The sequence below is a fragment of the Carettochelys insculpta genome, chromosome 13, assembly GCF_033958435.1.
Source record: "Carettochelys insculpta isolate YL-2023 chromosome 13, ASM3395843v1, whole genome shotgun sequence".
Taxonomy (NCBI): domain Eukaryota; kingdom Metazoa; phylum Chordata; order Testudines; family Carettochelyidae; genus Carettochelys; species Carettochelys insculpta.
Genome location: NC_134149.1, coordinates 11,391,942 through 11,419,086, shown reverse-complemented (window position 1 = coordinate 11,419,086; position 27,145 = coordinate 11,391,942). Strand labels below are relative to the sequence as shown.

Genomic DNA, 27,145 nt, shown 5'->3' with positions numbered 1-27,145 from the left:
ATTAAATGCACTGGCTACAAATTTAACTGGCTCCCAACTCGTTACTCAGATTCTGGAGAATTTTAAACTATTTTGGCATAAAAGCTGCTCTGAGTAGGCACATTTCATTTTAGGAAACATATACACAAGCTTAACTTATTGCTACTATTGAACATTTAAGCAACGTCCTCACATATTCTATTTTCAGATGTATATATGCCTTCTTGAGATTTTTTATTTTAGACAAATTAACAAAAGCAAAAATTCCAAAAATTATTGCTGATGGAACCAAGAATCAAAAATACAGGTAGTGTGTTCCACAGCTAATTAAAAAAATTGCAACTTATTTTTCCCGAATGCTCATCCATTTATTCTAAAACCTTACTTGCAATATAAAAGTTAGCCTTTTTGTACACTTCTCTTCTTTTTGGATACATAACTGAGCAGGCTGAATTGCTAATTGTAAGTTATTGGCCCTGTCTACACTAGCCCCAAACTTCAAAATGGCCATGCAAATGGCCATTTCGAAGTTTACTAATGAAGCATTGAAATACATATTCAGCGCTTCATTAGCATGCGGGCGGCCGCGGCACTTCGAAATTGACGCACCTCGCGGCTCGTCCCGACAGGGCTCCTTTTCGAAAGGACCCTGCCTACTTCGAAGTCCCCTTATTCCCATCTGCTCAAGGGAATAAGGGCACTTCGAAGTAGGCGGGGTCCTTTCGTAAAGGAGCCCTGTTGGGACGAGCCGCGCGGCAGTGAGGCGCATCAATTTCGAAGTGCCACGGCCACCCGCATGCTAATGAAGCGCTGAATATGTATTTCAGCGCTTCATTAGTAAACTTCGAAATGGCCATTTGCATGGCCATTTCGAAGTTTGGGGCTAGTGTAGACACGGCCATTGTCATTTAAATTCCTCTCAGATTTGCAACTATTTTAAACAAAAAGTGGAGTACTTTTCAATTTGCTAGGGAAAAAAGATCTATTTCTGAACACTTCGCTTTTGAAAGATCAGAAAGGTAATACGACTCTAAGGTCTAAGGGTGCAAAAACTTACATACATCCTTAACTTTATACACACTGAATAGCCACATTGAAGTGAATGGCACTATTCACAGCATGTAAAATTAAGAACATTGTTATGTCTTCACAAGATTAGGATCTAGTGATGCAATAAATTAATGCATACTAATGAAAAAAATCAAATCAAAGTACTTTCCAATTATATCATATTTTTACAAAATACACTTCTAAGTGTCCCATGTAAGTCTCCCATGTTGGATAATGTTCCCAGTCCACAGGGTCCGAAAGGCACAAAATGAACTGAAGAGTGCTCTTTCAAGTTTTCCAACTATTCAGACAATCCACAATATTTCATGTTAGGAAGAGTCCAATATAAGGCATTCAAATTTTTTTTTGTAATACAGATTTACATTAAGCACCACTTATGGTTACAATGTTCAGAGAAAGAATCAAGGATTTTCCCTTCAAAAATGAGTTTGCACATGGGACATCATCTGTGACGGAGATGTTGATGAGGTTGATGAATTGGCAATCTTAGAATTATTTGTAATCTGTAGTTCTTCAAGTCTTCTCATGTAATCATCACGCAATGCCAGGAGCTCCAAGTAACGCTGCTCCACTGGATTTGGCTGCTAGAAATAAAATCCAAAGGCAACTTTCACAATGTTATTTTGGCCATGTTTCCTCTACAATTCCACCTGACAATCCTGCAGCATCCAACATTTGCACTTTCCAGCAACCCAGAGGCCTTCTCAAAAGGGTTTCCTGATTACCAAGACACCATTCTTCACAAGAGATCTACATTCAGCTTTGTACAAAGCCAGTTTATGCTACTTCAATATCAGTAACAAAAGCTTGCTGATAGTTGTTTGTTCTTTGTTCACCATTTTCACCCTTACACACATCATGAGGATTCCTAGCTCTTCTCAACCCAGAAAGTGAAAAGCTAAATCCAGATTTAAAATCCTGGGGTCATGCTTGGAAGGGCTCCTAAATCATCAACCTAATATATTAGCATCCTTATAATTAAAAAGGATTCATGGTTTATTTGTTTTTTGAGATGAAGTGTTAAATAAAACCTTTGTACCTAATTTTTTTGAGTTCCTCCTAAAAATGCCAGTGCATTTTCTGTTACTAAATTTCCTAATTGAACTCTGGACACCTATGTTATGAAATTTCTTGAGCATCAAGAAAAAAGGTATTTGTAGAAATAGCAGTTCTTTAAAAGAGGGTGGGAAAATAAGCATTTCCCTTTTGAGCATAATTCCATAAAACTTCAAATAATTTCAGGCTATGGAGAGGAGATGATAAATTAAGTAGAAAATGAAGTGCTGCGCATGCCAAACTCAGACACACAATCTTCAATTATGCCCAGTAGGGGTTGCTGCTATTGATCAGATATCTCTTATTTCAGAAGTGATCCATTAGAGGAACAGTTTGAGCAACAAACTCCAGATCCCTGCAGGACCACATACCTTTAAGGATAAATAAATAGCTTTACTCCCCTCACACTTAAACTAACATTATGCAGCAGGTGAAATACGCAACTACAGCCAGAGCATGAACCAACCATAGATGCTCACGTATTCAACCATCATCTAGAGAGTAAGAAGAAAAATAGCAAAGCTAACTTTACAGGAATAGCGCACTAGGAAACGGACCCATTGCTGGCACAGATGTCTCAATTGTGCTTTTGATAATGGCGTTGAAAATGTTCTATCTACACTAACAGTTAAAAGTCAATTCTACTTCAGGGGAATAGGTCAATAGTGGATCAGTTTCCAAGTGAAGATGGGGCTTAAAAATACAACAAAAAAAGTCAGCAACTTCAGAGTCTCTCTTCTCAAAAAGGCTAAAAAAAATTGCTAAATCAGGCAACATTTCTCATGATTTGCCAACAGCCACAGAGAACCCCCATTTGCTTTTCCACCTATATGATAATGCTGCAGACCCAAAGTCTTTGTTTAGCAATAGCTCTTGGCACCTATCCAGATCTTTAATATGTAACAGCGTGTCATGAGCTAGAATCTTTAGGTTTCTAAACCTTTTGCAAAATGCACTAGCCTTTCAGCAGAAGCAACAGCCTTGAAATGAAAATGCCAAATTCAAACTGGCAGCATACTTCTAAAAAATACAGTATGTTGGGCTGGCTTTTTCTGTGCCTCTAGAGTGCTGTAAATAATATAAAATATCTATAAGAGAGAAACTGTTGCCTGAAAACTCCTGTTCATTCCCAGTGGCAGGATGAAAGAGTGCTTTTGTCAGGGACAGAGATTGCTTCTCTCCCCCTTCCTCCCCTAACCACAACTCCACCACTTCTTAGGGAACACAGCTAAACACTATGATGCACTATTTTTCTCCGTTCAATGGATCAGATTTGCACAATGTTTTTAAACTTAAAATTCAGAACCTCTATATATCAATTAAATACCACAGAAACTCAGTTATGAATATCTCAAGAATGGGGGTTGTTCATAACCAACAAAACATAGTTCAAAATTTTATAACTGAGCACTGACTTAATACAGATTTGAAAAATTTACTATGCAGAAGAAATCTACTTTTTACCATCTAAATTTAAAGGAAACAAGCATAATAGTTCTTACCCTATCCAAAATATTTTTAAAAAAATTTCCCTTGTTGCCTTATTTCCTGTAATATACTTACTTGCTCTTTTATTTTTTGTCTACTGCTCCCTGATTGCCCATTTCCTGTTCAAAATGAGGTGTGTAACTGACCAGTTAGTTCAACGATCTGGTGTTCATAACTCTGAGGTTCTGCTGTACTAAAAATCTCGACGGATTGAAGAAGTCAGAATTCAATAATGAGCATGATATCTGTTTCTGGGTTCAACTCCTGACCCAGACTGGTAGTGATCAAAATAGGTATCTAATGGTTACTCAGAGTAAAATGATTGTGGTCTTAGCTGAAAGTCTAAGCAAACAAATATCCCATTAAAAAAGCACCAGTATAATGGATGCCTCTATCTGAAGGTGGAATGTTAATCCCTAAAACAAATTCTCTCTAGTTCAGGGTATAGGCACAATGAAACGTCGGTGTGAGCAGCTTGCTTCTGGTGTCTGTACTTCTATGTCTTTTTTTGTCTCTTTTCTTGATAGAAAACTTTATACTCCAGATTCATCAGTCACCACCATTTTTGATAAGCATCAAGTCCCCATAAATAGAAAAGAGGAAAGAATTAAAAAAAATTAAGTAGAAAAATAAGTTTTGGGAGGCAGGTTGATGCATGCCAACAAAATAATGCTAACAGCCAAAGACAAGTAAGAGTAGTTAAGAGCATAGCCATACTTTCTTCTTTCTTCCTGATACTTACTTAAAAAAAAGTAAACAGAGAGCATTAATAATCATATATATAATGTAAAAAAACTGAACAAGTCAGAATTAAAGATGATCATAACTGTACGCTGAGAAAAGTGTCATGCAAGTTAGATGAGTTGACTTACTTGCTGTCGAATTCTTGGATTCCATCTAATGTAGTAATTAACCCAAAGTTCCAAGTGACGCATGCTGGCTACTGGATAGAGTGCTCGATTCAGTTCTTTAGTATAAAAAGCATTGGTGTGCTTTGCTTTTTCACTATTTATCAATGACCACAAAGACAACGTTCTCTCAGTCACTTTCTGCAATAAAAACGAACTGGTATGGATTCTGCTTATTTGTGCAGCATAGGCTATATGTGCTACTATGCACTTTTCATCTAGCAGGTTCTGTTCTAAGTAAAAGTATCACATATATAATCACTACATGAAAAATAGTGCAGAAGCAGTGACAAGCCCAAAGTACCCTAACATCTGCATAGCATCTTCTAGAGACCCAAAAACACATTTGCAGCTTTGCAACGGTTCCCAAAATAGTGCAATTTTTGCTACCTTGGCTATATGCAGCTTAATTTTTCTTTTTATTTAAGATCACATATTCTTCACGCATTCATCACTCATACAATCATCAGTTTTACCTACCTCTTTGTCTCTAACAGACTCAGAGCTGTACAAGAAAGTACCAAATCGGCAGCTATACAAATGATCCAGAATTGTAATCAAGAATTGTTCATTGAATTCAAAAGCTGTTGGAAACTAGGCACAAAGAAGTTATTGTTAGAGATTTATTTCTGTGTGCACACATGAGTATAGAAAGGGTGTAATTAAATAGCTAATTTGAATAAGGCAATTAGGAAACCTGTTATCTAATAATTAGGTTTCCTGCCACAAAACAACTACAAACATAGTAGACTAAATGTTCAGGCAACAGGTAAGATGGCAACATTCTTACATTCTTACCAATGAATACATTAGCTTATGTCCTACCAGACAACAATACTGTTTTACCATTTCTGAAGTGAAAGATACAAACCTGGTTCAGCAATTCCAAAGCCAGTGGAAGTCTCATCTTGCCTAACAAGAGGTTTGTTTCCATGTTAAAACAGGGATATTTCCCCATTTGTTACAAAAAGATTAGGACCAAATTATACATAGAAATTAGGAGTTGATAAAGTTCAGGGGCCATGGCAGTTAATGAAAATGTTGATGAATTTTCTGCAACAGATTTAGCTTAATATTGGGAAAGGATTTGTTTATCCAAACAAAATGCAAGGAGGAGCTTACAGTTGGCAAAAGGAAACTGCAGTTGGCTGCACTTTATTATTATACTAAGTATAGTTCTTGAGGTCTCTCAGCTGAGGACACTAGATTTCTATAAACAGAACAAACTGTGGAAGGAATCCACAAGATAAGATTTAACAGAAATTCAAATAAAAAGTTCTGTCTCCATAACCTTAGCTAAACTGTATTTTTATGAATAATTAGATCTCTGGCAGAAACACAATTCTTCAAAGTCAATGAAATGACGTTCTTCATTAACAATGCCATGAGAGATGGTAATCTTGGTGGAGTTGAATTAGCACAGCCAAAATTATTACATTTAAACTATTAATAGTCATAGCCCTTATCAACTAATAGCTTTGCATTGACACAGGGAAATCAATATTTGATTTCCAATTGCTGACTCTCATTTTTGGATTTACACGGGCCAGGCATGCTATACAGATAATATGCACAGTTTTGTTACTTAGTACCAGGAGTCTGTCAACTTATGAGGTAAACCACAAGCATTCTTTCTGAGTGTCAATAGAAGGGACAGGAGCCATATCACAGTATCTTCAGGACAACAAGGTGTTAGAATAGAATCTAAAAATGGAGAAAGAAAAAAAAACTCCGTGGTCTGAAAAGGTGGGAAGGAGCTAGGAAATAACTATCGGCCAAGTTTGACACTCAAAGACTTTTAGTTTGTCTTTCCTTTCATGAGAAAATTTTGTTTCCAGGAACAGATTCTGGCAACACTTCCATGGAATGGTGGGGGAAAAAATTAATACATTAATTCTAGTTCCTGTAATTATATGAAGCAGTATTACATTACATACATCCATAAAGCCATCTATTTAAGTTATGCCACAGAACAATGTGAAACATCAGTTCATGAGTAAAAAGCTTCAGAGGGAGGAAAGGGTTAATAAACAAGCTACATTCTACCCCCGATCAGAACAAAAACCTAGATATAAAAGGGATCTTTGTTTGGTTTATTATTGTTGGGTGGGTAGAGGGGTTTAGAGGGGCATGGAGGAGGCTGGCAATATTTTTGGAGACTTCAGACTTTTAATTTTAAAATATTATTTGCAGGATATAGATATAGCTTACCTGTTTAGACATTTGCCACACACAGTCAATGAACTGGAGAAAGATAGGTGATCTGTCAGCATCAGCATGGTTTTTATCACCATGGCCTATTCTCTGAAATGAAACAATGCAAGTGAAACATAACTCACAACTAGTTCTGGCATACATCTGATATTTATTTTTATATGAGATATGCATCAAATGCCAAGAGGCATGAAAAAGCACACTTGAGATACAATATTACAGTGTGGAGGAGATATTACTCTATTGTCCACCTTCCTAATGTTAGCAATATTATTTTAGAACACTTAAAGATTTGAAAGACTCTGAAGTGCAAATAACTTCTGGAATCAAGGGGAGTTTCTTGCTTATAGGCTGCAAGACTGATAACTGAAACCAACCCTCCAAAACATGGGCATCTTCAGCACCCTTAATCCTGTTCCTAAAGGACTATGCAAAACATGAGATGTCAAGAACTCCATCTACTCATACTAGTTCTCAATTCTCATTTAAGTTTGAAACTATACATCTTTTGTTCCAAATACTTACCCAACTCAGACTCATTTAAGCTAATTCATGCCACTGTTGCTGTTCCAAGTCATCAGCTTCTTTTGAACATAGTGTAAATTTATGAAATGATTTTCACCAACATTTCATCAGAGATAGAAATCAAGCTTATGCTCCATTGTCCTCTCCCTTCATGTTCTGAGACATAAGTAGCAGCTGTTGTATTGTTTGTCAACTTCCTTTTCCAAAATCTAGCAGTATATTCTTTTTCTAACTTTCTAAAGAGCTAAACTAAAGCAATATTGGTTGGCTGTCAGATGATTCATCAAAAAAAGGCAATGCACTTGTGTTAGTATTTTACAACTGATAATTATATACAGCATACCTTTAGTCTTGCTGATCAGAGATTCTAAAGGAGGTAATTTCACAGAGGGCAACTTTGGTGACAGACAAAGCAAATGTATGAGATACCTATATGAAGATAGGTCTAAAATATCTAAAAGTTAGACTGCTGCAAGACTCAATTTACTTCTCGGTGACTGAGTGTACCATAACAGGTAGAATATTAATCTGTTCTCCCACTCTTTAATATAAAGATTTTCTGCTTCCTTATTAGAAGAATTGGTTTTTAGGGTATGTCTACACTTGGAACTGGGAAGGTAATTTTCAGCTTGCACAGAAATACTCATGACAGTGACGTAGATAAGTGGAAGTTAAGAATGGCTAGTGCTAGGACTACAAAGTTCACAACCATCATAAACACTTCATGGACTGTGAAATCTAGATGTGTGTGCTTTTACCCTATACTGCAGAGGCTTGACAGGGGAGATCACCATTTTTCAAATTGGGTGTCCTGACCCAACAGAGTTACAGCTCACAAAACCAACAAGAACAGCTGGAGTGAAAAAGCTGAATTTAAGCTCCACTTTTCCAGTATTCTTTGATCTATCCTCATGGAAAGCTCTCTCTTTTCTTTGCCTGCTTTATGGTGGCTTCAAAACAGCAACATAGTATTTGCAATTCTCCATTTCCAGCAGAATGAAAGGAGAGATGAAGAAAATTAATTTTTCAAAAATGAAACACACTATGGAATAGCTCTAAGTCTAGACAAAAGTAGTTTTTTCTGCTCAGATTTATTCTTTATCACTTTGAGAACAGATCAAAAGTAACAGAGAGGAAGCCGTGCTAGTCTATACACTATCAAAACAAAAAGCAGTCAAGTAGCACTTTAAAGACTAGCAAGATAGTTTATTAGGTGAGCTTTCGTGGGACAGACCCACTTCTTCAGACCATAGCCAGACCAGAACAGACTCAATATTTCAGGTACAGAGAACCAAAAACAGTAAGCAGGGAGGACAAATCAGAAAAAGATAATCAAGGTGAGCAAATCAGAGAGTGGAGGGGTGGGGGGGAAGGTCAAGAATTAGACTGAGCCAAGTATGCAGATGAGCCCCTGTAGTGACTCAGAAAGTTCCCGTCACGATTTAAACCACGTGTTAACGTGCCGAATTTGAATATAAAAGCCAGCTCGGCTGCTTCCCCTTCCATCTGGCACATTAACACATGGTTTAAATCGTGATGGGAACTTTGAGTCACTATAGGGGCTCATCTGCATACTTGGCTCAATCTAATTCTTGACCTTCCCCCCACCCCTCCACTCTTTGATTTGCTCACCTTGATTATCTTTTTCTGATTTGTCCTCCTTGCTTACTGTTTTTGGTTCTCTGTGCCTTAAATATTGAGTCTGTTCTGGTCTGGCTATGGTCTGAAGAAGTGGGTCTGTCCCACGAAAGCTCACCTAATAAACTATTTTGCTAGTCTTTAAAGTGATACTTGACTGCTTTTTGTTTTGATAGATCAAAAGTTGACATGTTGATCAACTGAAAAGTTGAACACATTTATTAGAACTTTCACATAGCACATAAATTGCAATATAATCTAAAACAAGAAGAATCTTTAGAAGATTTATAATGTACATAAACTTTCAAAACAGGTCCTTTTCGTTAGTTTATCTAATTCTTACCGAAGCAAATTTGTGTCCAAAGCTTATCCACTCCTTTTGTACCAGAACTTCAAACCCCACAATTGTTCTGTAGTAGCTGTCTAACATCAACATGGCTAGAGAAGTTAATTGTGCTGTTCGGTCCCAACCATCACTACAATGTACCAGCACAGAGCTCTTCCCTGAAGACACCTTGTCTGCCACTTGAATAGCTCCTGTCAAGACAAGCTGACAAACAGGTACAGATACCAGACATTTTAGAAGGTTAGCGTTATCGTTCCAGTAAAAATGATTGATTTCTTACACTTTTACTTAAAGGACTTGTGGAAAAAAGCCTTTGAGTGTGTGTTAAGTTGTTCAGACTTTCCTGGGAGCACAGCAAGCAATTTTCAGTGTCTACTGTAAAAAAAGCAAGGACCCACATTATACAAGATTTTCCCTTAATAAATGCTAACTCATTTTGCAGCAACTTCTTGAAAACAGGATAGAAAATAGTGTCTTTCCCATGCTGAACAACATAAAAGCTTTTTACAAATCAGAGTGCCACAAATTACACATTTCATTTACTTCATTTGAGTTGAAGAGCTAAGATGTCTTGCTAAAAATAAAAACTTTTTGTCATGTTTATTTTTGCAACTATTCACTTAAAATGGAAATTCTAAGTAAACAGTAGTTACTACACAAAGGCATACATTAAGTATAAAAATGCGGAAGTGTTCAGGTACAAGCCAAAAGGCCATCTGACAAAAATATAATGCTAAAAACATTTGTATAACCATGAATGTATGCGTTAAAGTGTACTTTCATAACAAGGTGGAATATACACAACTCATTTGCAAAGACTAATTCATGTTATAAACATTGCTAGACTAAAATTAGTACATTTTGTAAATTGCAATTTAAACATGCAGTAAAACATTTTATTTTACTGTGCTCATGTGCTATTGCAACTCAAAACATTTATTAATTTAACATTAGTCTTACATTCTCTTGTACTTACTCAATTATTAACTACCTTCATCATCTGTCCCCCCACGCCCAAAAAGTGAGCCATGTCAACATTTAAGACAACAAATGTCACTTACTACATTTAAAAAGACAAATGTCACTGATGCTAAATAAGGATATTAGCAAGATTTAGTCTTTAGACCAGTACAATCTAGACAAACTGGGTATTAGCCTTTTATAACAAAATTTTACATTCTGACTAACCAAAGGTATACCATTTTGTGTAGAGTACATAAATGCTACCTTTTTAAAAGGTCTTTTTGCAAATAGCATCTGTAATAAAGACAGAAAGTGTGATATTTGCAGAAATCCTACATTACAGACCAACTCATTATATAGTTTCAAATATTTTCAGAGCTACCCAGTTCCAGAACCATAATAACAACGATTTTTCAGTAATCTTACAAATTTCAAAGAAAAAATTTTACAAAGTCTTGCATACAATAAATGACAATCTGATCCCCATAGAATACTGTTTTGTGCTAGAAACTCACCTTAATGTGTTCTAACCAGTGAGTTGATTCTAAACTAGATAGCCAGTGAGATTCTTCTACATTAGGATAAACAATGTCCTTCAACTTTTTCAAAGATTCCCTCATGACATGGATATTATGAATATCTAGGAAGAAGAGTTCTGCATTGGGATATGCATCATCACTTTCATATCCTCCCCCAGTGGCCTAAAAACCAAAAACAGATTAGAAATTACTTTTAGCTGTCATTTAAATGCTGCTGAATACTTCAATGAAGACTGAGATTAAAATTTTTAAAGATACCCTGCCACATTACAAAAACAATTATTTACAAGGAAGTCCACCTACATAGCCCAACTCTATTAGGCAAGACCTATTTTTACAATTATGTTGAGTAATTACTAGATTTTTAAAACTTTATTTCACCTCCAATTCTAAAGGAAATTGCAGAAAATGCAAATCAAAAAGATGAATTGTTCTGAATACAGAAATGTCTATAAATATATTTTTGGTAAAAGGTCTAATAAAATTCAAATCTCTTCTGTAATTCTAGTTCTCTTCTGAATTGCTGATGTGTTGCTGTCTTGTCCTATGACAAACATATCAGGCCATGAAGCTAGAGAATGATTTTGGCAACTCTTACAGGGTCCTTTGTTAGGGCTTGATCCAGGTATCAAATCTGAAGAGCATTGTTCTCATTACATTACACTCAGACACATGTGCCTCTTTCCCACAAAACTTTCAGAGTGGATGTATTTTGTTCTGTTGATTTTCATTCTTGCAGCAGAACTTGTCTCCAATCTCATGATAGTGGATGATACTCCAAGGATGCTCTGATATTGATCAGAGGATCTTTCAACTTTAACCATTTATTTCTGCTACTATTTTCCTTGATAGGGCATCAATATACTTGACCCTTGTCATTCCTACCTAAAATTTCCCATCTTCCAACTTTGGCAAGATCATCAGCTACCTCACTCCTGTATATACCAAAATGTGATTTAACCCATGGGTAAACCAATTTATTGCCTTGCCTTTTGATCCTTGTTATGACCTGGATTGATAAATGTGTTCTGGTTTCTTTGAAAGAAACTGAGGATTGCTGTCTGTAAACCAAAACATCACAGTACCTGCTGCTATTTCTGCCTTGCACTTGCAATGAGAAGAGCTTACATTTCAGCCATATAAGTGAGTAGATATACTCCACATTTATGTTCTCTTTCTTGTATTCTCTCTTAGGTCTCTTGATACAGACACGACAACATTACTGAAAAATTTGTCTGAAAACTCATCAGCGTACACATGAATCTATTTTGCCTTGTGACTGGTGCAGTTGGATAGTCTATTCTATAATCTTCCTTAGTGTATCTAAACCTATATGTTTCTGGATGATGGGTTCCAAAAAGGAGAGGTATTTTACTAAAGTAAATGGGTTCATGTGGAGGAATTACTGAACACATAAGTTCCCTCTCACATTTCCCACTCCCTCCATCATCAAATGTGTCCACTTCTTCTGTAGAACTTTTTGCATCTTGCAAAACAAAGACAATCATTTCAGCTTTGATTTGATTTTCCTTTCCAGTTCCTGAACAGACCTGAACAGTGATGATATTCAGATTCCCTATCTTCATATGTGCCAAAATTAAGTGAAACAGAACAGTTATTATGTCAGCTAAAAGAGCTAATTTTGTAGAGGTGGGTCCCAGAATCCATTAACTGCCTTAAACTAGCCAGACAAGGAATAATGGAACAAGCACACGCACACACACGGAATGTTAATAAATAGCTTTCCCTTGACCAGTTATGAACTACCTTAAAAATACAAAATATTTTTATTATGATATCCAGCTGCCTAGCCATGTTGGTTTGTTTTAATTTCTGCGTATTATTTCTTATAGCTAAACACATATATGATTTAAGTATGGAAGAAGCAGATATAAAATAAGTTGAGCTCAGATGGACTAGAAGAAAAAAATAATGTTAAGTAGCAAAATCTCTTTCCTTTTTTTATTGTTCTTGACAGATTGGATCGATGACAGAAATTAAATGAGCAATTATTTATTCACTACATTAACTGGACAGGAGTTTAATCAAGAGGAACGGACAATTTTATCCTCTTTCCACATTACAAACTTTAATTAGTGCAAGCACAGGTTTGCCAATATTGGCACCAAGAGTATCAAAGCTTGCTACATTTCAGTGCCCTGTTTATTTGCCCTAGAATGAATAAAATTAAAATAAAATTATCTATAGCTTGACCAGAAATTTTCACAGACAATTCAAGAAGTGATCAGCTTTAATTTAAGTGAGTTTTCTTAAACCAAGTTTCTGTTTTACAGATCGTATAGGCCTTACATAACACACTTTAAAAAAAAAAAAAGATTCTTACTAAGAAGTTACCATTACAGTTGCTCTCTCAGAAGTTCTGTAAGTTGCAGCAGTTGAGTCCTGCTTGGTATTTGAGGTTGTATGGAAATAAAAATACACTCCCCCTAGAAGTCGTGGTAAGAACTAGGCTTTCTGGGCTGTCTGCAATCACTTTTCCCCCACAGACAATAAAAATTCAGCCAAACTTTCTCAACTTTAGTGAGGAACGAGTATGTGCATAGACCACTCTGACCACCACATGACTGTGCTCTCTCAGTGGGTTAGAGCAGCCACCCTTCCCCTAAAACAGTGGTTCTCAAACCTTTTGGCCTGTGGTCCAACCTGCTCAATGCAAACTTTTCTGTGGACCAGGAGCCAGCCACCCATGATGACAAAATGCCTTTGTTTATCTCTAAATACCTGCAAGGCAGACATGGACCTCTAGTAGTCTGTGGACTGCAGTTTGAGAACCAGAACCATAAAATGAGAAGTACAGATACACAGTAAACCCTCAAAATGTGTGAACTGGAGTTGTGCTTAACTCGCATTAATGCGAGTTAAATGAAACTCAAAATTCCGCTTCCCCTGGCCCTGGCTCAACACCTCCAGTCCCAGTTCAAACCCGCCATGCTCCAACTCACCACCCGAGCATGGCTCTGGCTCACACACCTGCCCATATGACTCATGCTCACCATCACCACCACCTTGCCCACACACAACTCTGGCTCACCACGCACCGCTCCAGCTCAACCCCTGCAGCCCTGGTTTAACCGCCCCCAGCTCCAGTTCAACTGCCCCCTGCAGCCCTGCTCACCAGCTCCACATGTGGCTCTAGCTAAGCCCCACCCCCCACAGCTCCAACTTGCCCCCCTCCCCCTGCATGGTTCCAGCTCAATTCCACGCCCCATCCCAGGCTTATCCTCCCTACCCCCCTCCCATGGCCCCAACCAACCACCAGGCTTAACCCTTCCAGCTGTCCCCCCCACAACCCTAGGACTTACCTTTCAATATGAGCGCCAGGTGCTCATGCTGCTTCCCCAGCTGCAGAATGTGCATTCAGCTGGGGGAAAAAAGCCACCCCCCCGACTTACGTGAAATTCGAGTTACACGAGGGTGCGTGGGAAGGCAACCCTCGGATAAACTGAGGCACTACTGTATTGTAATTCCTTTGATTAGGCTTTATCAATCCTTGTGCAAGGAATAATTGTTACTTTAGCTTCAGGAGTTCTTCCTGGATGCAAACTGCCCCTCACACAGCCCCCGCTGCTGGGAGGGGGGGGCTGTGGGCAGGCAGAGAACTTGGGTCAGGGGAGCCCACTGGGGCACAGCGGTTCTGTGCCTCAGTCCCTGATGTGTGTATTTCATCTCCTCCCCCTGCAGGTCATGATGGCCATCGACACACTCCTGCTGCAGGGGGTCATCTATCTTGCAGACGTGGACGCAGTTGCAGCCGGATTTGCCACCCTCTGATTTGTTCCCCAACTGCTTCCTGGTGATCAACGGGACTCACACACCCATCCATGCACCTCGGACCACAGTGTGGCAAAGTACATCAGCTGGAAGGGTTATTACTCCATGGTGCAGCAGGCCTTGGTCAACCATCGCGGACCATTCCTCAACATTTATGTCAGGTTGTGGGGCTGGGCCCACAATGCCTGGGTGTTTTGCAACTCTGGCCTGTGTTGGAGGATGACGGCGAGCACCTATGTCTCCTGCTAGGAGCTGGTGGTTGGGGACATGACCATACCATTATGCATGATGGGTGATGCCACCTACCCCCTCATACCTTGGCTCATGAAGCCCTATACCAAGCAGCTGGACTCAAAAGGAACTGTTTAATACCCAGCTAAACCAGGCACACATGCAGTCTGAACATGCCTTCAGCCACCTAAAGGCCTGCTTTAGGTGCCTCCTCACCCAGCTGGATGTGAGGGAGCAGCATATCCCCTAAATGGTGGCAGCATGCTGTGCCCATGACATCGTGGAAAGAAAGGAAGAGGCCTTCCTCCTGGGATGGAAGGCAGACACTGGACGCAGCTACGAGCAGCCAGAAGCAGCTCAAGTCCACCAAGCCCATAGGGATGGGGTGTGGATCCGGGAGGCCCTAAGGGAGACCTTCCCCCCCCCGGCCCTCAATGATGGTCTCCAGGGTCCTCCCCAGTGGGGGCCTCAGGCCCACAGCCCTACCCCGTCCCTACCACAACCCTCCCTTTGCCCCTCACCCTTCCCTGACCCCACCCCAATAAAAGAGGGGTGCAGGGGTGGTGAAGGAGAATCTTTTCTTCACTTTAACATTGACAAATGTGCTCCAAATAAATGTAGTGATAAAAATTATTTACAATGTGCAATACAATGTAACTATATACAGCGAGGACAGGTAGGGGACTTGGGACAGGAAGTGGCATCAGTCAAAGGAGGGGTTGGGGTGGCCATGACCTCATGAGGGAATGGGACCCCGAGGAATCCTGCTGCAGGTGCAGGGTCCCTGTCAGGGCTGGGAGCATGGGGAGATAAGGAGGCAGTGGGGCTGTGGCAGGGCTGGGCTCAGCAAGGGGAGCAGGGGGAGCCTGGGGAGCAGTGGAGGTGGGCATGGCCATTGCCTACTGCAGCAGCTGCACAATGTGGGTAGGGCAGCAGGGGTTGGGAAGCAGTGGCGGCAGCCGCAGGTGCCTGGGCAAACAGGTCCCATCAGATGCCAGTGGTGGTGTCAAACCAGGACATCAGTTGGCCCCAGGCCTGCATCTGCCACTCCCCTTCCCATGCACACCACTCCCAGTAGTCCCACAGCGGCCACTCCAAGAGGTCCATGAGCCTCCTGAGGGTGGGAGTGTGGGCCTGCTGGAGGTCCTCGCCTGGCTAGCAACAGTCCTCTGTCCACAGACCAGCCTTCGCGATGGTAGAATGCTGGCCCACCCTGGTCCCAGTTCTGGGCTGGCTCATTCTGGTAGCAGGGCTGGTCTTGGTGGCCCTGGTGTGGAGGTGGGGCTGGCCCGGCCATCAGATGGTGCAGCTGTAAGGAAGACAAGGAGGAGAAACATTGAGTCGTTCACACAACACAGCCCCTAACACCCTGCACCCCCTACTTTGAGCAGAAGCCACTTCTCACATCCCCCCAGGTCAAGGGACAGGGATGTCCTGGGAGCACATGGCATGTGTGCCCGGCATAGCAGGCCCTGCCACATGGTGACAGTACGGTGCCTCAGGGACCAGGATAACCGTTGCAGGTCCCCCCCTCCACCCCTCAAATCCTGCTCAACAGGGTAGTGACATGCAAGGGTGTCCAGCCATAGAGGGGTTACCACATGCATGGTGAGTGCGCCAGGCACAGCCTGGCCCTCCCTGGGGCCCCCACACATGTGCAGCTTGCAGCACAGTCTTTGGGAGCAGATGGTGCCTCTCACCTATGGGCATGCCTGTGTGGTGAGAGCCACAGTTCTCTGCGTGTCTCGGGTAAGGCCATTGCCCGTGTGGGCTGGCCCACTTCCAGCCATGGCAGAGGCTGGCAGACCCTCCCTCCCTGGGGGTCTGGGGCTCATATGGCCTCCAATAAGGCTTGCAGTGGGCTGGCACCCGTGCCCAGGGACTGCCTGCTGGGGCCAGGTGGGACATGCTGCCTTGCATATGGTTCCATGTATCGGGACTGCAGCATGAGTTCCAGCCCAAGCCAACCTGGTGAGCCTTGCAACATGCCCATCTGCACCTGCCCACCACACTCTGCAGTGTGTGATGCACAGTGTACTTACCAGAAGGTCCCTCAAAGAGGTCTGGAGACACCCTGGAGGTGGCCTGGCTACAGGGACCCCCAGTCCAGGGCGATCACAAGGGTGCTCCCACTGGCCTCGGACCTGGTGCCTGCCTCCAGCTCTGGCTGCATGACAGGCTATCTTCCTCTGCTGGCTCCAGTGGCAGCAGAGCTCCTCAGCCATGTCCACAGCAGAAGTTGTGTGTGGGGGAGGCATCGTCGCCCCTCAGGAGGTGGTGGAGCTCCTGACAAGCAGGGGGCAGGTGGTGGGTCCTGCCCCTCACCTCTGGACAGTGTTGTGGACCCAAATATACTCCTGCCTGAGTTCCTTAACCTTAGCCTGCACCTGCTCCATGGTGTGGGTGGGGTGGCCCTGTTCCACTAAGGCGGTGGCCAACCAGGCATATGCAGGAGAGTTGCACCTCTTGGCAGAAGGGTCCAACAGGCTCTCCTCTTCGGCCCAGAGGCTGAGGAGGTCCTTTACATTGGGCCCAATCCACGAGGGGTCCCAGTGTTTTGTGCCCCGGAGGGAGCCTGGGAGCCCTCTCATGGCTCCTTAGAGGGCCCATGGGGCCGGGGGGGAGGCGCAAGGTGGCTGGCTCACTGGCTGGCTCGGCATCACACCAAAGAGCAGGAGGGAGTGGCTCTGGGAGCACTGGGCAGAGGACTGCTGGGATGCTTCCCCACTCTCCACTTCCTGCCCTGGGGCTTCTGGGGCTACCTGCACCTTTAGGAATGGCTGGAGGCAGGGAGCATAGAGCTGCCCAGGGTGGGGCAGCTGTGGACAGGGTGTCCCCCCGCCCATGGAGGACTTATCTGTAGGAAGAAGCCGTAGCCGTGCCCGTGGCCCCCCCCCCGCCCCCATGAGCATCCACACTTGCTTTCTGTTGACAGAGTCTTTCAAGAAAGGTGTTCTTCCTCTTGGGGGAATGGCAAAACGCTCTTGATGGAAGGGCCACACTGTCGATTTACTGTTGACAGAACACATTTGTAATGTGGACGTTCTGAGTTTTGTCAACAAAATGCCAATGTAGATGCAGCCCGTGATTCACAGATTCATAAGACTGGAAGGTACTTTGGGGGTCTTACGGTCAAGTCCCCTGCACTCAAGATAGGGTTAAATATTACCAAGCTATCCCTGACTGGGGGTTTGTCTATTCTGCTCTTAAAAACCTCCAGCCAGTGAGATTCTCAGCCTTCTTAGGTCATACAGTCTAGTGACAGAAGTTTTTTCTAATAACCAATCTGAACCACACTGACTGCACTTTAAGCCCATTGCTTCTTGTCCTATCCTCACAAGTTAAGGAGAATAATTCTTCTCCCTCCTTGCATGTACTCAAACACAGTTATATCCTCTCTCCCCCCAGTCTTCTCTTCTCCACACTAAATCACTCCCCCTCTCTTCCCCTCCCCCAATCGTTCCTCAGAGGTCACATTTTCTAGACCTTTAGCCATTTCTGTTGCTCTTCTCTATACTTTCTCCAATTTGTACAAATCTTTCCCAAAATGTGGTGCCCACAACTGGACATAATACTCCAGCTGAGAGCTAATCAGCACAGAGCAGGGTGGAAGAATTACTTCTCGTATCTAGCTTACAATGCTCCTGATAACACCTCCCTGAATCACATTTGCTTTTTTTTTTTTTTAAAAACAACATTACACTGCTGACTCATATACAGCACACTATGATTTCAGATTTCTTTCTGCAGTACTCCTTCCTAGGCAGTCACTCCCCAGTTTGTGTTATGTGCAGCTGATTGTTCCTTCCTAAACCAAATACTTAGTATTTGTCCTTATTTAATTTCATCCTACGTGCCACTTTTCCAGTTTATGCAGATTATTTTTAATTTTAATCTTATCCTTTAAAAGCAGTTGGAAACCCTCCAAACTTGGAATCATTTGCAAATCATTGATTAAGAGACTGAACAGAACTGGATCCAAAATGGATCTCTGTAGAACCCCCCTTGATACGTACTTCCAGCTTGACTATGAGCCACTGATGATTACTTTCTGAGAAAGTTTCCAGTCAAGTATGAACCCACCTCATAACAGCTCCATCTTGTATTGCATATAGAAAGGTAAATGAGAAGGTGCGGGACAGACTGGGATGAAGTGCAGAACTACATGGGGACAGGAGTGTGAGGAGTCTGGATTCAAAGGAACAGGAGGAGGGGTGCAGAGACATAAGGGAGTTTAAGCACAGGTTCATGGACACATAGGAACAGTGGCAGATGTTCCTAACTGAACTAGAGAGGCTATGGGTCAGTCAGGGTTTACATGGGTGAGACTCCCCAACTCCATAACAAATCCCACCCCTCAAACTAAAAAAAACCTTCTTTCATATTTCTTCCACCCACACCAACAACCCTCCAGGTTCACTCTCAGGGTCCTTCTCAGGAATTACTTCCCACTCCCTCAACTTCTCCATTATCACTTACTCCCAAACAAGGCTTTGAACTGCTTCTGAGGGGTACTGGAAGTAAGTCTCTGTATTGTATGTTAAATTATTCAAAATTATGCCTAGTTAAGTATTCTATTTGTCAAAAAAATTCTGTTATCTGTATTGATACTGACATATTTGTTGAGTTACATTCTGAAAAAAAAAACCATCACAACTGAAACTGGCATGATTATACTGCATTATTTTGACAGATAAAATATGCAGAATTTTAAAATATTGTGTACAGAATTTCTTATTTTGAGAGCAGATTTCCCACAGGAGAAAAATTTTGTATTGTTCAGTCCTACCTAAATAAAAACATTTTTTTAAAGAAGCAATCAGATGACAAAATATAGATTTCTAAAAATTTGAAAAGTTGGGCATGAAAATTACAATAAAACAAATGTGTGTTTATGGTTTGGCCATACTCCATTCTTGAATTAAGCCCATAAAATTTAAATCACTTTTATAAAGAAATGACATTCCTTCCGCAAGGCAAACCACAAGAGGATTACATGGCTGTAACAAAGAGATAATGTTTTGGTCACCCATTTAAAGTGTGCAGCGTAAACAATTTGTGGACTTAAATGCAGGCAGTTGAACTGAAGCCTTAAAACACAACCAATCAGATTAAAATCTAAGTAAACTATTTGTGATAAGTACATTCCACAAACTTAAGAGAAAATTAAAGCCACATTTCCTTTTTAACAAGCTATTTCATATTACTAGCAAATGGACTAAAAATGTTTATGTTTTAGAGTTACAGTGGTACAAAAACATCTTTCAGAGTTTATTTTTATTCCACTTTTAGAACTCTGAAGCAGGCCAACAAATTTATTATACATAGTTGCTATAGGCTTTTATGTTCCTACGTTTCTTTGAGGACTGCACTGTCGTGTTAAACTACCAATATTTTGACATTTTGTTTATAAATACAATTTTTTTTTATAAAGAAAAGTAACTGTTTCTAAAAACCTCCTTACAGTTAGAAACAGCATACATAGGACACAATTGCTTTTACTTTCAAAAACAGGATTGTTAAAACATCTACTTACCTTGTTAGCTACTGCATTTACACTGGGTCTTGCATCAAAGATAGTCAGTTTGGAGATCTGTCCGTTAGCATCTCTGATAATATCAAGATACCTTTCATCATCTTTATTCCTTTTCCCACTCATACCAACAAGAGGCTGACTGGAACGCATAACAACAGCTTGGTTCTCTGGATGAATCCATGACAGCACCTAATCAAATGTCATAAAACGTTAAGCCAGTGATACAGAGAACCACAAGTTGAATCATCAAGTAATGTTCTTTAAATTTAATGGGAAGGTTACAAAATTTAGACTTCACTAAATTAAACTACGAGTTATCAGTTACTATTTCTAGTAAAAATATCATTGCACAAGTAGTATTGGTATGTAAAGAGTTTATTCTCCTCTTGGCTATGTAACTCCTATTTAGGTCTTCTGAAATTATATACACATATACAAGGCCAAGTGTATTCTACAACTGCTGAATTCATCTCTTTAACCTGACATTTTGCTAAATTCTTATAGATGAGGAAATAATTTTGAAAATGAAAACTGAACATAAAATAACGTAATAGTGCCTTTCTGAATTAAGACAGAGCCGGAAAGAGTAATTTGAAATGCATGGGATCTGTTCCCACCTCTAATTATAGCCTCCATGATTCTGCAACTGCATAATCTGGCTTTTTCCACTTGTGCCGCATAATTCAGCATTTTTGCTCCATCTAGGTGCCTGAATTTTATTTTCCCTCCCTGCAGCTGTCTTTTCCTTCTCAGATCTCCCTAGAATGGGGAGATAATTGTGTACAGTAAAACCTCGATTTAACGGACTAATGGGGGGAAGGGGTGTCCATTAATGCCAGAAGTCCATTAAAACCAAATGGTTATACTGCATGACGATGCACTGACCTTCTCAGTCCATCACTCACAGCTGTCCTCTGCCTTCGCTCCTCCTGCCCTATTCTTCCCCTCACACCTCCATCTCCCAACTACTGGGAGAGGAGCTGCATGCCAGCCTGGCTCCTTCCACCTCCTCCCCTAGCAGTCCTCTGGCCCCAGCAGTGACTCCTCCAGCCAGCAGCACCAGCAGCTCTGGTGAGTCACTGGCATTTATTTTTGGAGGGGGAGAGGGCTGGCAGACAGCGTCCATTATTTCTGAAATTGATTAAATTGAGGTCTCCATTAAACCCAGGGTTTATTGTACAGTACATGCTCCTTGCACTGTTCCACTAAACCAGAGAATAGAAAGGGGGAGGGGGCAGGAGAAGAGAGGCAGCCCCACTGGGCAATCTACTAGGAAAAACTCAGAAGAACCAGAGAGATAAGCCTCTGGGACTGGCTAAAATGTATTCAGTTCCAACGCACACAAAACAAGATTCTGAGCCACCTTGACAATGCTGCAAGAATATGATGAGCAGAGCCAGGCCACCTGGGCTACGTCTACATGTGCACGCTACATCGAAATAGCTTATTTCGATGTAGCGACATCGAAATAGTCTAGTTCGATGAATAACGTCTACACATCCTCCAGGGCTGGCAACGTCAACGTTCAACTTCAACATTGGGCAGCACCACATCGAAATAGGTGCTGCGAGGGAACATCTACAAGCCAAAGTAGCACACATCGAAATAAGGGTGCCAGGAACAGCTGCAGACAGGGTCACAGGGCAGACTCAACAGCAAGCCGCTCCCTTAAAGGGCCCCTCCCAGACACAGTTGCACTAAACACCACAAGATCCACAGAGCCGACAACTGGTTGCAGACCCTGTGCATGCAGCATGGATCCCCAGCTGCAGCAGCAGCAGCCAGAAGCCCTGGGCTAAGGCCTGCTGCACACGATGACCATAGAGCCCCACAGGGGCTGGAGAGAGAGCGTCTCTCAACCCCTCAGCTGATGGCCACCATGGCGGACCCCGCTATTTCGATGGTGCGGGACGCAGATCGTCTACACGTGCCCTACTTCGACGTTCAACTTCGAAGTAGGGCGCTATTCCCATCCCCTCATGGGGTTAGCGACTTCGACGTCTCGCCACCTAATGTCGGTTTCAACTTCGAAATAGCGCCCAACATGTGTAGCCGTGACGGGCGCTATTTCAAAGTTGGCGCCGCTACTTCGAAGTAGCGTGCATGTGTAGACACGGCCCTGAAGAGCACCCTCAGAAATAACCATCTTTAAAAATAATCCTCAGTGAATATTACATCAATGAACCACCATAGTCAGTGTTTGGATGGTGACAGAATAAATTAATGCTGCAGAGGAACTGGATCCCATTGTGCAGGCATATGCAGCACCTCTGGAAAAGATTAGGCTGATTACAAAAGAGCACTAACAGTAAATCCATTAGGTAACCCTAAGTATGGCGCTAAATTTTATCTAGCGCTTTTGGGTTTTTTTGAGGTACATGATCATATGAACACACCTGTTACAGAGACTGAAAGTAAAAACTAAAACAAAAAAAGTTAAAAATGTTTCTTCCAAGCTATAAAAGTTAGCTGGCAACTCTGTAAAGATACTATGTAGGAGGTCTGGCTCTATGAATGTCCTTCAGATTTGTTTTTTGCCTGCCAGGTGGTTTGCATGCCTACGAGAGGGATAACATTTGTTATCAATTCTTAACTGCATCCAACAATTGTCAGCCCACAAAGTAGTACAGATGGTGGCCTGAGGCTCATGCTTGGTTGACAAAAGGAAATGTGCAACAGTTGCAACTATTAGTAAGAAAAGGAAATGAGAACAGCAAAATGGGGGTGGGAGATATTTTGTAGAGGAATCGGGAACAGGGCTTGGCAGTCACAATCTTTTAAAGCAGTACAACTGATTTATGTTGTTGGCTGCACAATAAAAAAGCCCACTCATTCTTCAAGCCACAAGAATCAAATATTTGCATGTAAACTTCACAGTAATTACACTTTAAGGCACCTTCTATCATATACAGTACTTACTGGAATTCTATTTCTGGACCTAAAAGCAGCAACTTTTTTGAGATCATCATCTGTGGCATTATATGGGACTACCAGAAGTGATGGATATGTATCACATAGTCCATAATGTTCATTGATAAAAGTTACTCTCCACTGCTCATTGGGAAGTCCCTTAAAAAGGAAACAGACGTAAGGTATATTTTACGTGATATTTTATATCTTTGCAAATTCCTCTTTGTAGTTATTCTTTCACATGCTATTATGGCCACATGGGGGCAACAATCTACCAATTTACCACAGATAGCTACAGTCATGATGATTCAGAACAAATGGAAGCTTAGAAGATTTCAGGACCACAAGACAGGGCATAGCTGATGGGTTCACAGCCTTTAATGACTATAGGAGTTAAACACACTTGCCAATATTATATGATCATTTTCATAAATTATATTTTAACTAAACCTTCATGTGCAAACAGCAGCATAATTAGGAGGAAAAACAGATCAACAAAACAATGAAAAAACCTTCTCCACAATTTATGGATAGAAGAGGAAAATAAAAGCTTTTTCTTCCTACAGAGACACTGTCCTTTCACCCTGCCTATGGAAAAAAAAACAGATTATAAAAAGACACAAACGTGAAGAGAGAATTAGAAGAAAACCTTCCCCTCAATTTTTTTCTTCCTCATACCCTAACAAAGCTTGACTCTCTTAATAGTTTGACATTTGTTGAAGTTGAAGGTAGACTCCTGATTCGATTAGAAAATATAATTGCCTCTTAGCTAAACAGACTAATGATATCACAGGAAGTTACCCTGGAGACACTATTACTCCAACAGCCCATGAGAGAATTCAGGAGAGCTAACAAGGTCTCCATACATTCAAACACACAGAATGGGGTTTGTGTGGGTGTCTACCTTTTTATCTTTAGTTTTGACCTGGGCCTCTCTAAACCTTGGCATTGTTGAATCTGGATGCTTTTTAGCCCATCAGAAAATTACAAGAAAAAAATCCAAGAGAGCTGTTACTGCTTGTTATGTAAACATGAATTTAAAACTTTTTAATGCACTCCATATTTATGCAGCATCACCAGGAAAATAGTTTTGGTCCTTTTCTCAGATCTACTCACCTAATTAACAAACATGTCATTTTAAATTAAGTACATTATGCACTTTCCTCTGTTGCTATTACTTTTTTCATTATCAATTCAAAATGTAATCTGATGTTCATATAAACAATCACTGTAACAGAATGTGCAGTTTCTATAATAAACAACTTTCTAAACTTTCGGAAATACTAGAATGGATGGAATTTGTATACTTCAAGTATTCTAAATTCCTGTTACATTTTCACCCACTCAACATTTGAAGCAGTGCTCAAAATACCCAAAATTGGAAAGGCAGACTTTCAGACATAAAACATCTAGATTTTTTTTTATTATATATAAACCCATTGCAGGCAGAATATTTCAGATAAAAGAAACCACAACAGTTTAAGATGATTGATAAGCTTCTGAAATGCAGGGTATACACAATGAAAACCAAACTCTTTGTGATGCCCTAAAATTAATTTTACATGCAATATAGACCCACAGTAACTCTTCAATACGTCCAGTGAAAAATAAAAGTGTTCTAACAATAATATCTTCCAAGAGTCTTAATAGAGGTACAGAGGAACCTCCCTGAGTTTTTAAAACAATCTTGGAAGTTCCAACATATTTTGGTTTTACCTGTACCTTTTGTCAGACCTGTCAACCTTTCTCTGCTCCAAATTCGTCTCCCCAGCACTACGAAAAAAGGCTGGCAAATAGCCTTGCTATTTTCTGAACTGTTTCTGTACGTTTTCAGATAATGTTATTAACTCACTTGTCTCCTGTATTCAGACATCGGATTATAAACCATCCAACCATTTTCAGCAAACTTTTCTTCATTTACAAATGCAAAAAAAGGCTGTAAGAGGGAAGATAAAGGAATTTAATACAGAAAATTCCAACAGAAGATAACTACCCAAGAAAAACTCTCTCCATGTCTCAAATCACTGGACCAATTTTCTGTTGTTGCTACCCCCATTGTATATGCAAAGTTAAGGTATGACAGATGAGCGTAAAACAGAATTTTTTTTAGGTATTTATAAAATCTCTAATGAAACAATATAATTTCGACAATTCAAATAATTTTAAAATAAAACTTTTAAACAAAAAGGAGGTTTTTGGCGGGGGGCGGGGGGGAGGAGAACACCACAAAACCTGTAAATTAGGAAGGTAAAAATGGTAAGAGACTATTCTGTCTTACTTTTAAATCAAGCAGGTGACAGTTATTTTACAATTTTGTACCAAGGTAGTTTCATATTCCACCCAAAGTAAACAACTGCTTTTCTAATAATTGTCAATGATATTATTACCCAAGACATTAGATACATATATGAAGAATGGTCATTCCTGATCGCTATAAATGTACTTGAAGTCATATAGAAACATCAGGACACAGGAAACAGTTTACTGTTCAGCAGCTTTAATATTAAGCTAGGAAACACTTGCTAATTTTTTACAAAAAGTAGTTTTCTATAGGTTATCCAGCTCAATGACTTAATGTGGCTGGGGTTCACCTGTTTTGAGAAACATTCATACTTGTTTAGAATTCTCTTATCTAGGTTTCCTATCAGTAACTTCATGGGTAACCTTTAGCTCCTATTTACTTCCTTGTTTGACCACCTCTGAGCTGGTAACATACCACATAATTAATTGCTTTTAACAATCATTGCAATCACAATGTGCACTCAAACAACCTCCGTGGATGTGAAAAGCAATGAATACAAGGCATATCCACTACTCTTAGGCCAGCTGGAGCAAGGAACTAAAAATGGTCTTACAGACCAATGACAAGTGCTAAGAGAAGTGTCAGGACGATGCCTTGAGATAGCTATAAAGGAGAGAAGTGGGACAGGACTCCCTTACAGCTGATGTTTAACAACAATAAGGCAAGAAATCGTCTTGCTAGTCAGATGAAAACATTTGAAAAGACAAACAATGCTGGGTCATCAAGCTTCTCAGATCCGTGCAGCTCATACTTATGAGTCTACAGCTGGATGAATCACAGCCTGATACACAGTAATGGAAATGGAGGCTCTGGGGGGTGGGAGAAAAGGGACATCCAAGACTCAAGATCCTGAAATTAGATTAGTGCATCTCGGGAGGTTAAGGAACTCTTCACAAATGGATGGAAGAGACACAGAACACTCCAACACAATTATGAAACACTTTGAAGACATGAAGCTTTAGAAGAGTAGGGAATGAAGGAAGCAGTTTTGGCTTTTTAAAACATATTTAACTAAACCATTCTCAAGGAGGGAGAATCCCAGCACGCTGGATGTTTCCAAAATAAACTTTAGGGCTGCTATAATATTTTTACACAGTTTAAGAAGTGCAGCGCTACTGTGCTTTTATATCCTTACAAAGGAGCTGACTTAGCTATTGCTAAATTATCACCCAAATTAAAGGTCTGGTAGCTATCGATGATCTTACTCGTTAGAGAAGAAAAATGTGGTAGAGGTTGCTTTAATAAGCTAAACATTCTCCCGTCTTCCACTTAAGCTTTTTGTTTTTTTTAAAGATTAGACCCTGTTAGAGGACAAAAGTTAATTGCTAGTGTTTCAAACTAATACAGTTCATTCTCCACCATCAGCTCCACTCCCTCTTTCGCAAGAAAACAAATATTCAAAGCAGCAGAACAGTTCCAAAGAGTGAAACTGCTCCCTTTTCCACTCTCCAATACACAGAGGCATGACTCTTTCATAAGTAACAAGCCTTTTAAAGTCTTTTCTCAGTTGATCTAAATTATTTTTATTCATCCCCAGACACAAACCTTCATTAATGTGCTAAAGTTTCTTCACTGCATATTCCACCCATATATATAATTAAAGGTAAGGCCACAAACATTTAAGTCATTATCCCACCAACACAGCCA

The 27,145-nt window shown here is 40.7% G+C and overlaps 1 protein-coding gene across 5 annotated transcripts in view; it reads right to left on the bottom strand.

Moving 5' to 3' along the window:
- Positions 1 to 821: 821 nt before the first annotated feature.
- MTM1 (myotubularin 1) overlaps positions 822 to 27,145 on the bottom strand; it is a 71,758-nt gene continuing 45,434 nt past the window's right edge. For 4 of the 5 annotated variants that reach the window (XM_075007626.1, XM_075007627.1, XM_075007629.1 and 1 more), the window contains 9 exons: positions 25,049 to 25,132; positions 23,206 to 23,355; positions 20,287 to 20,475; positions 10,704 to 10,889; positions 9,223 to 9,429; positions 6,714 to 6,806; positions 4,983 to 5,096; positions 4,467 to 4,643; positions 822 to 1,634 (listed from right to left, as the gene is read on the bottom strand). In XM_075007626.1, the coding sequence (XP_074863727.1) occupies positions 1,467 to 1,634; positions 4,467 to 4,643; positions 4,983 to 5,096; positions 6,714 to 6,806; positions 9,223 to 9,429; positions 10,704 to 10,889; positions 20,287 to 20,475; positions 23,206 to 23,355; positions 25,049 to 25,132 (1,368 nt within the window). In that variant the 3' untranslated portion in view covers positions 822 to 1,466. The remainder of the gene's footprint in view (positions 1,635 to 4,466; positions 4,644 to 4,982; positions 5,097 to 6,713; positions 6,807 to 9,222; positions 9,430 to 10,703; positions 10,890 to 20,286; positions 20,476 to 23,205; positions 23,356 to 25,048; positions 25,133 to 27,145) is intronic. The other variant, XM_075007630.1, reaches the window with a different exon arrangement.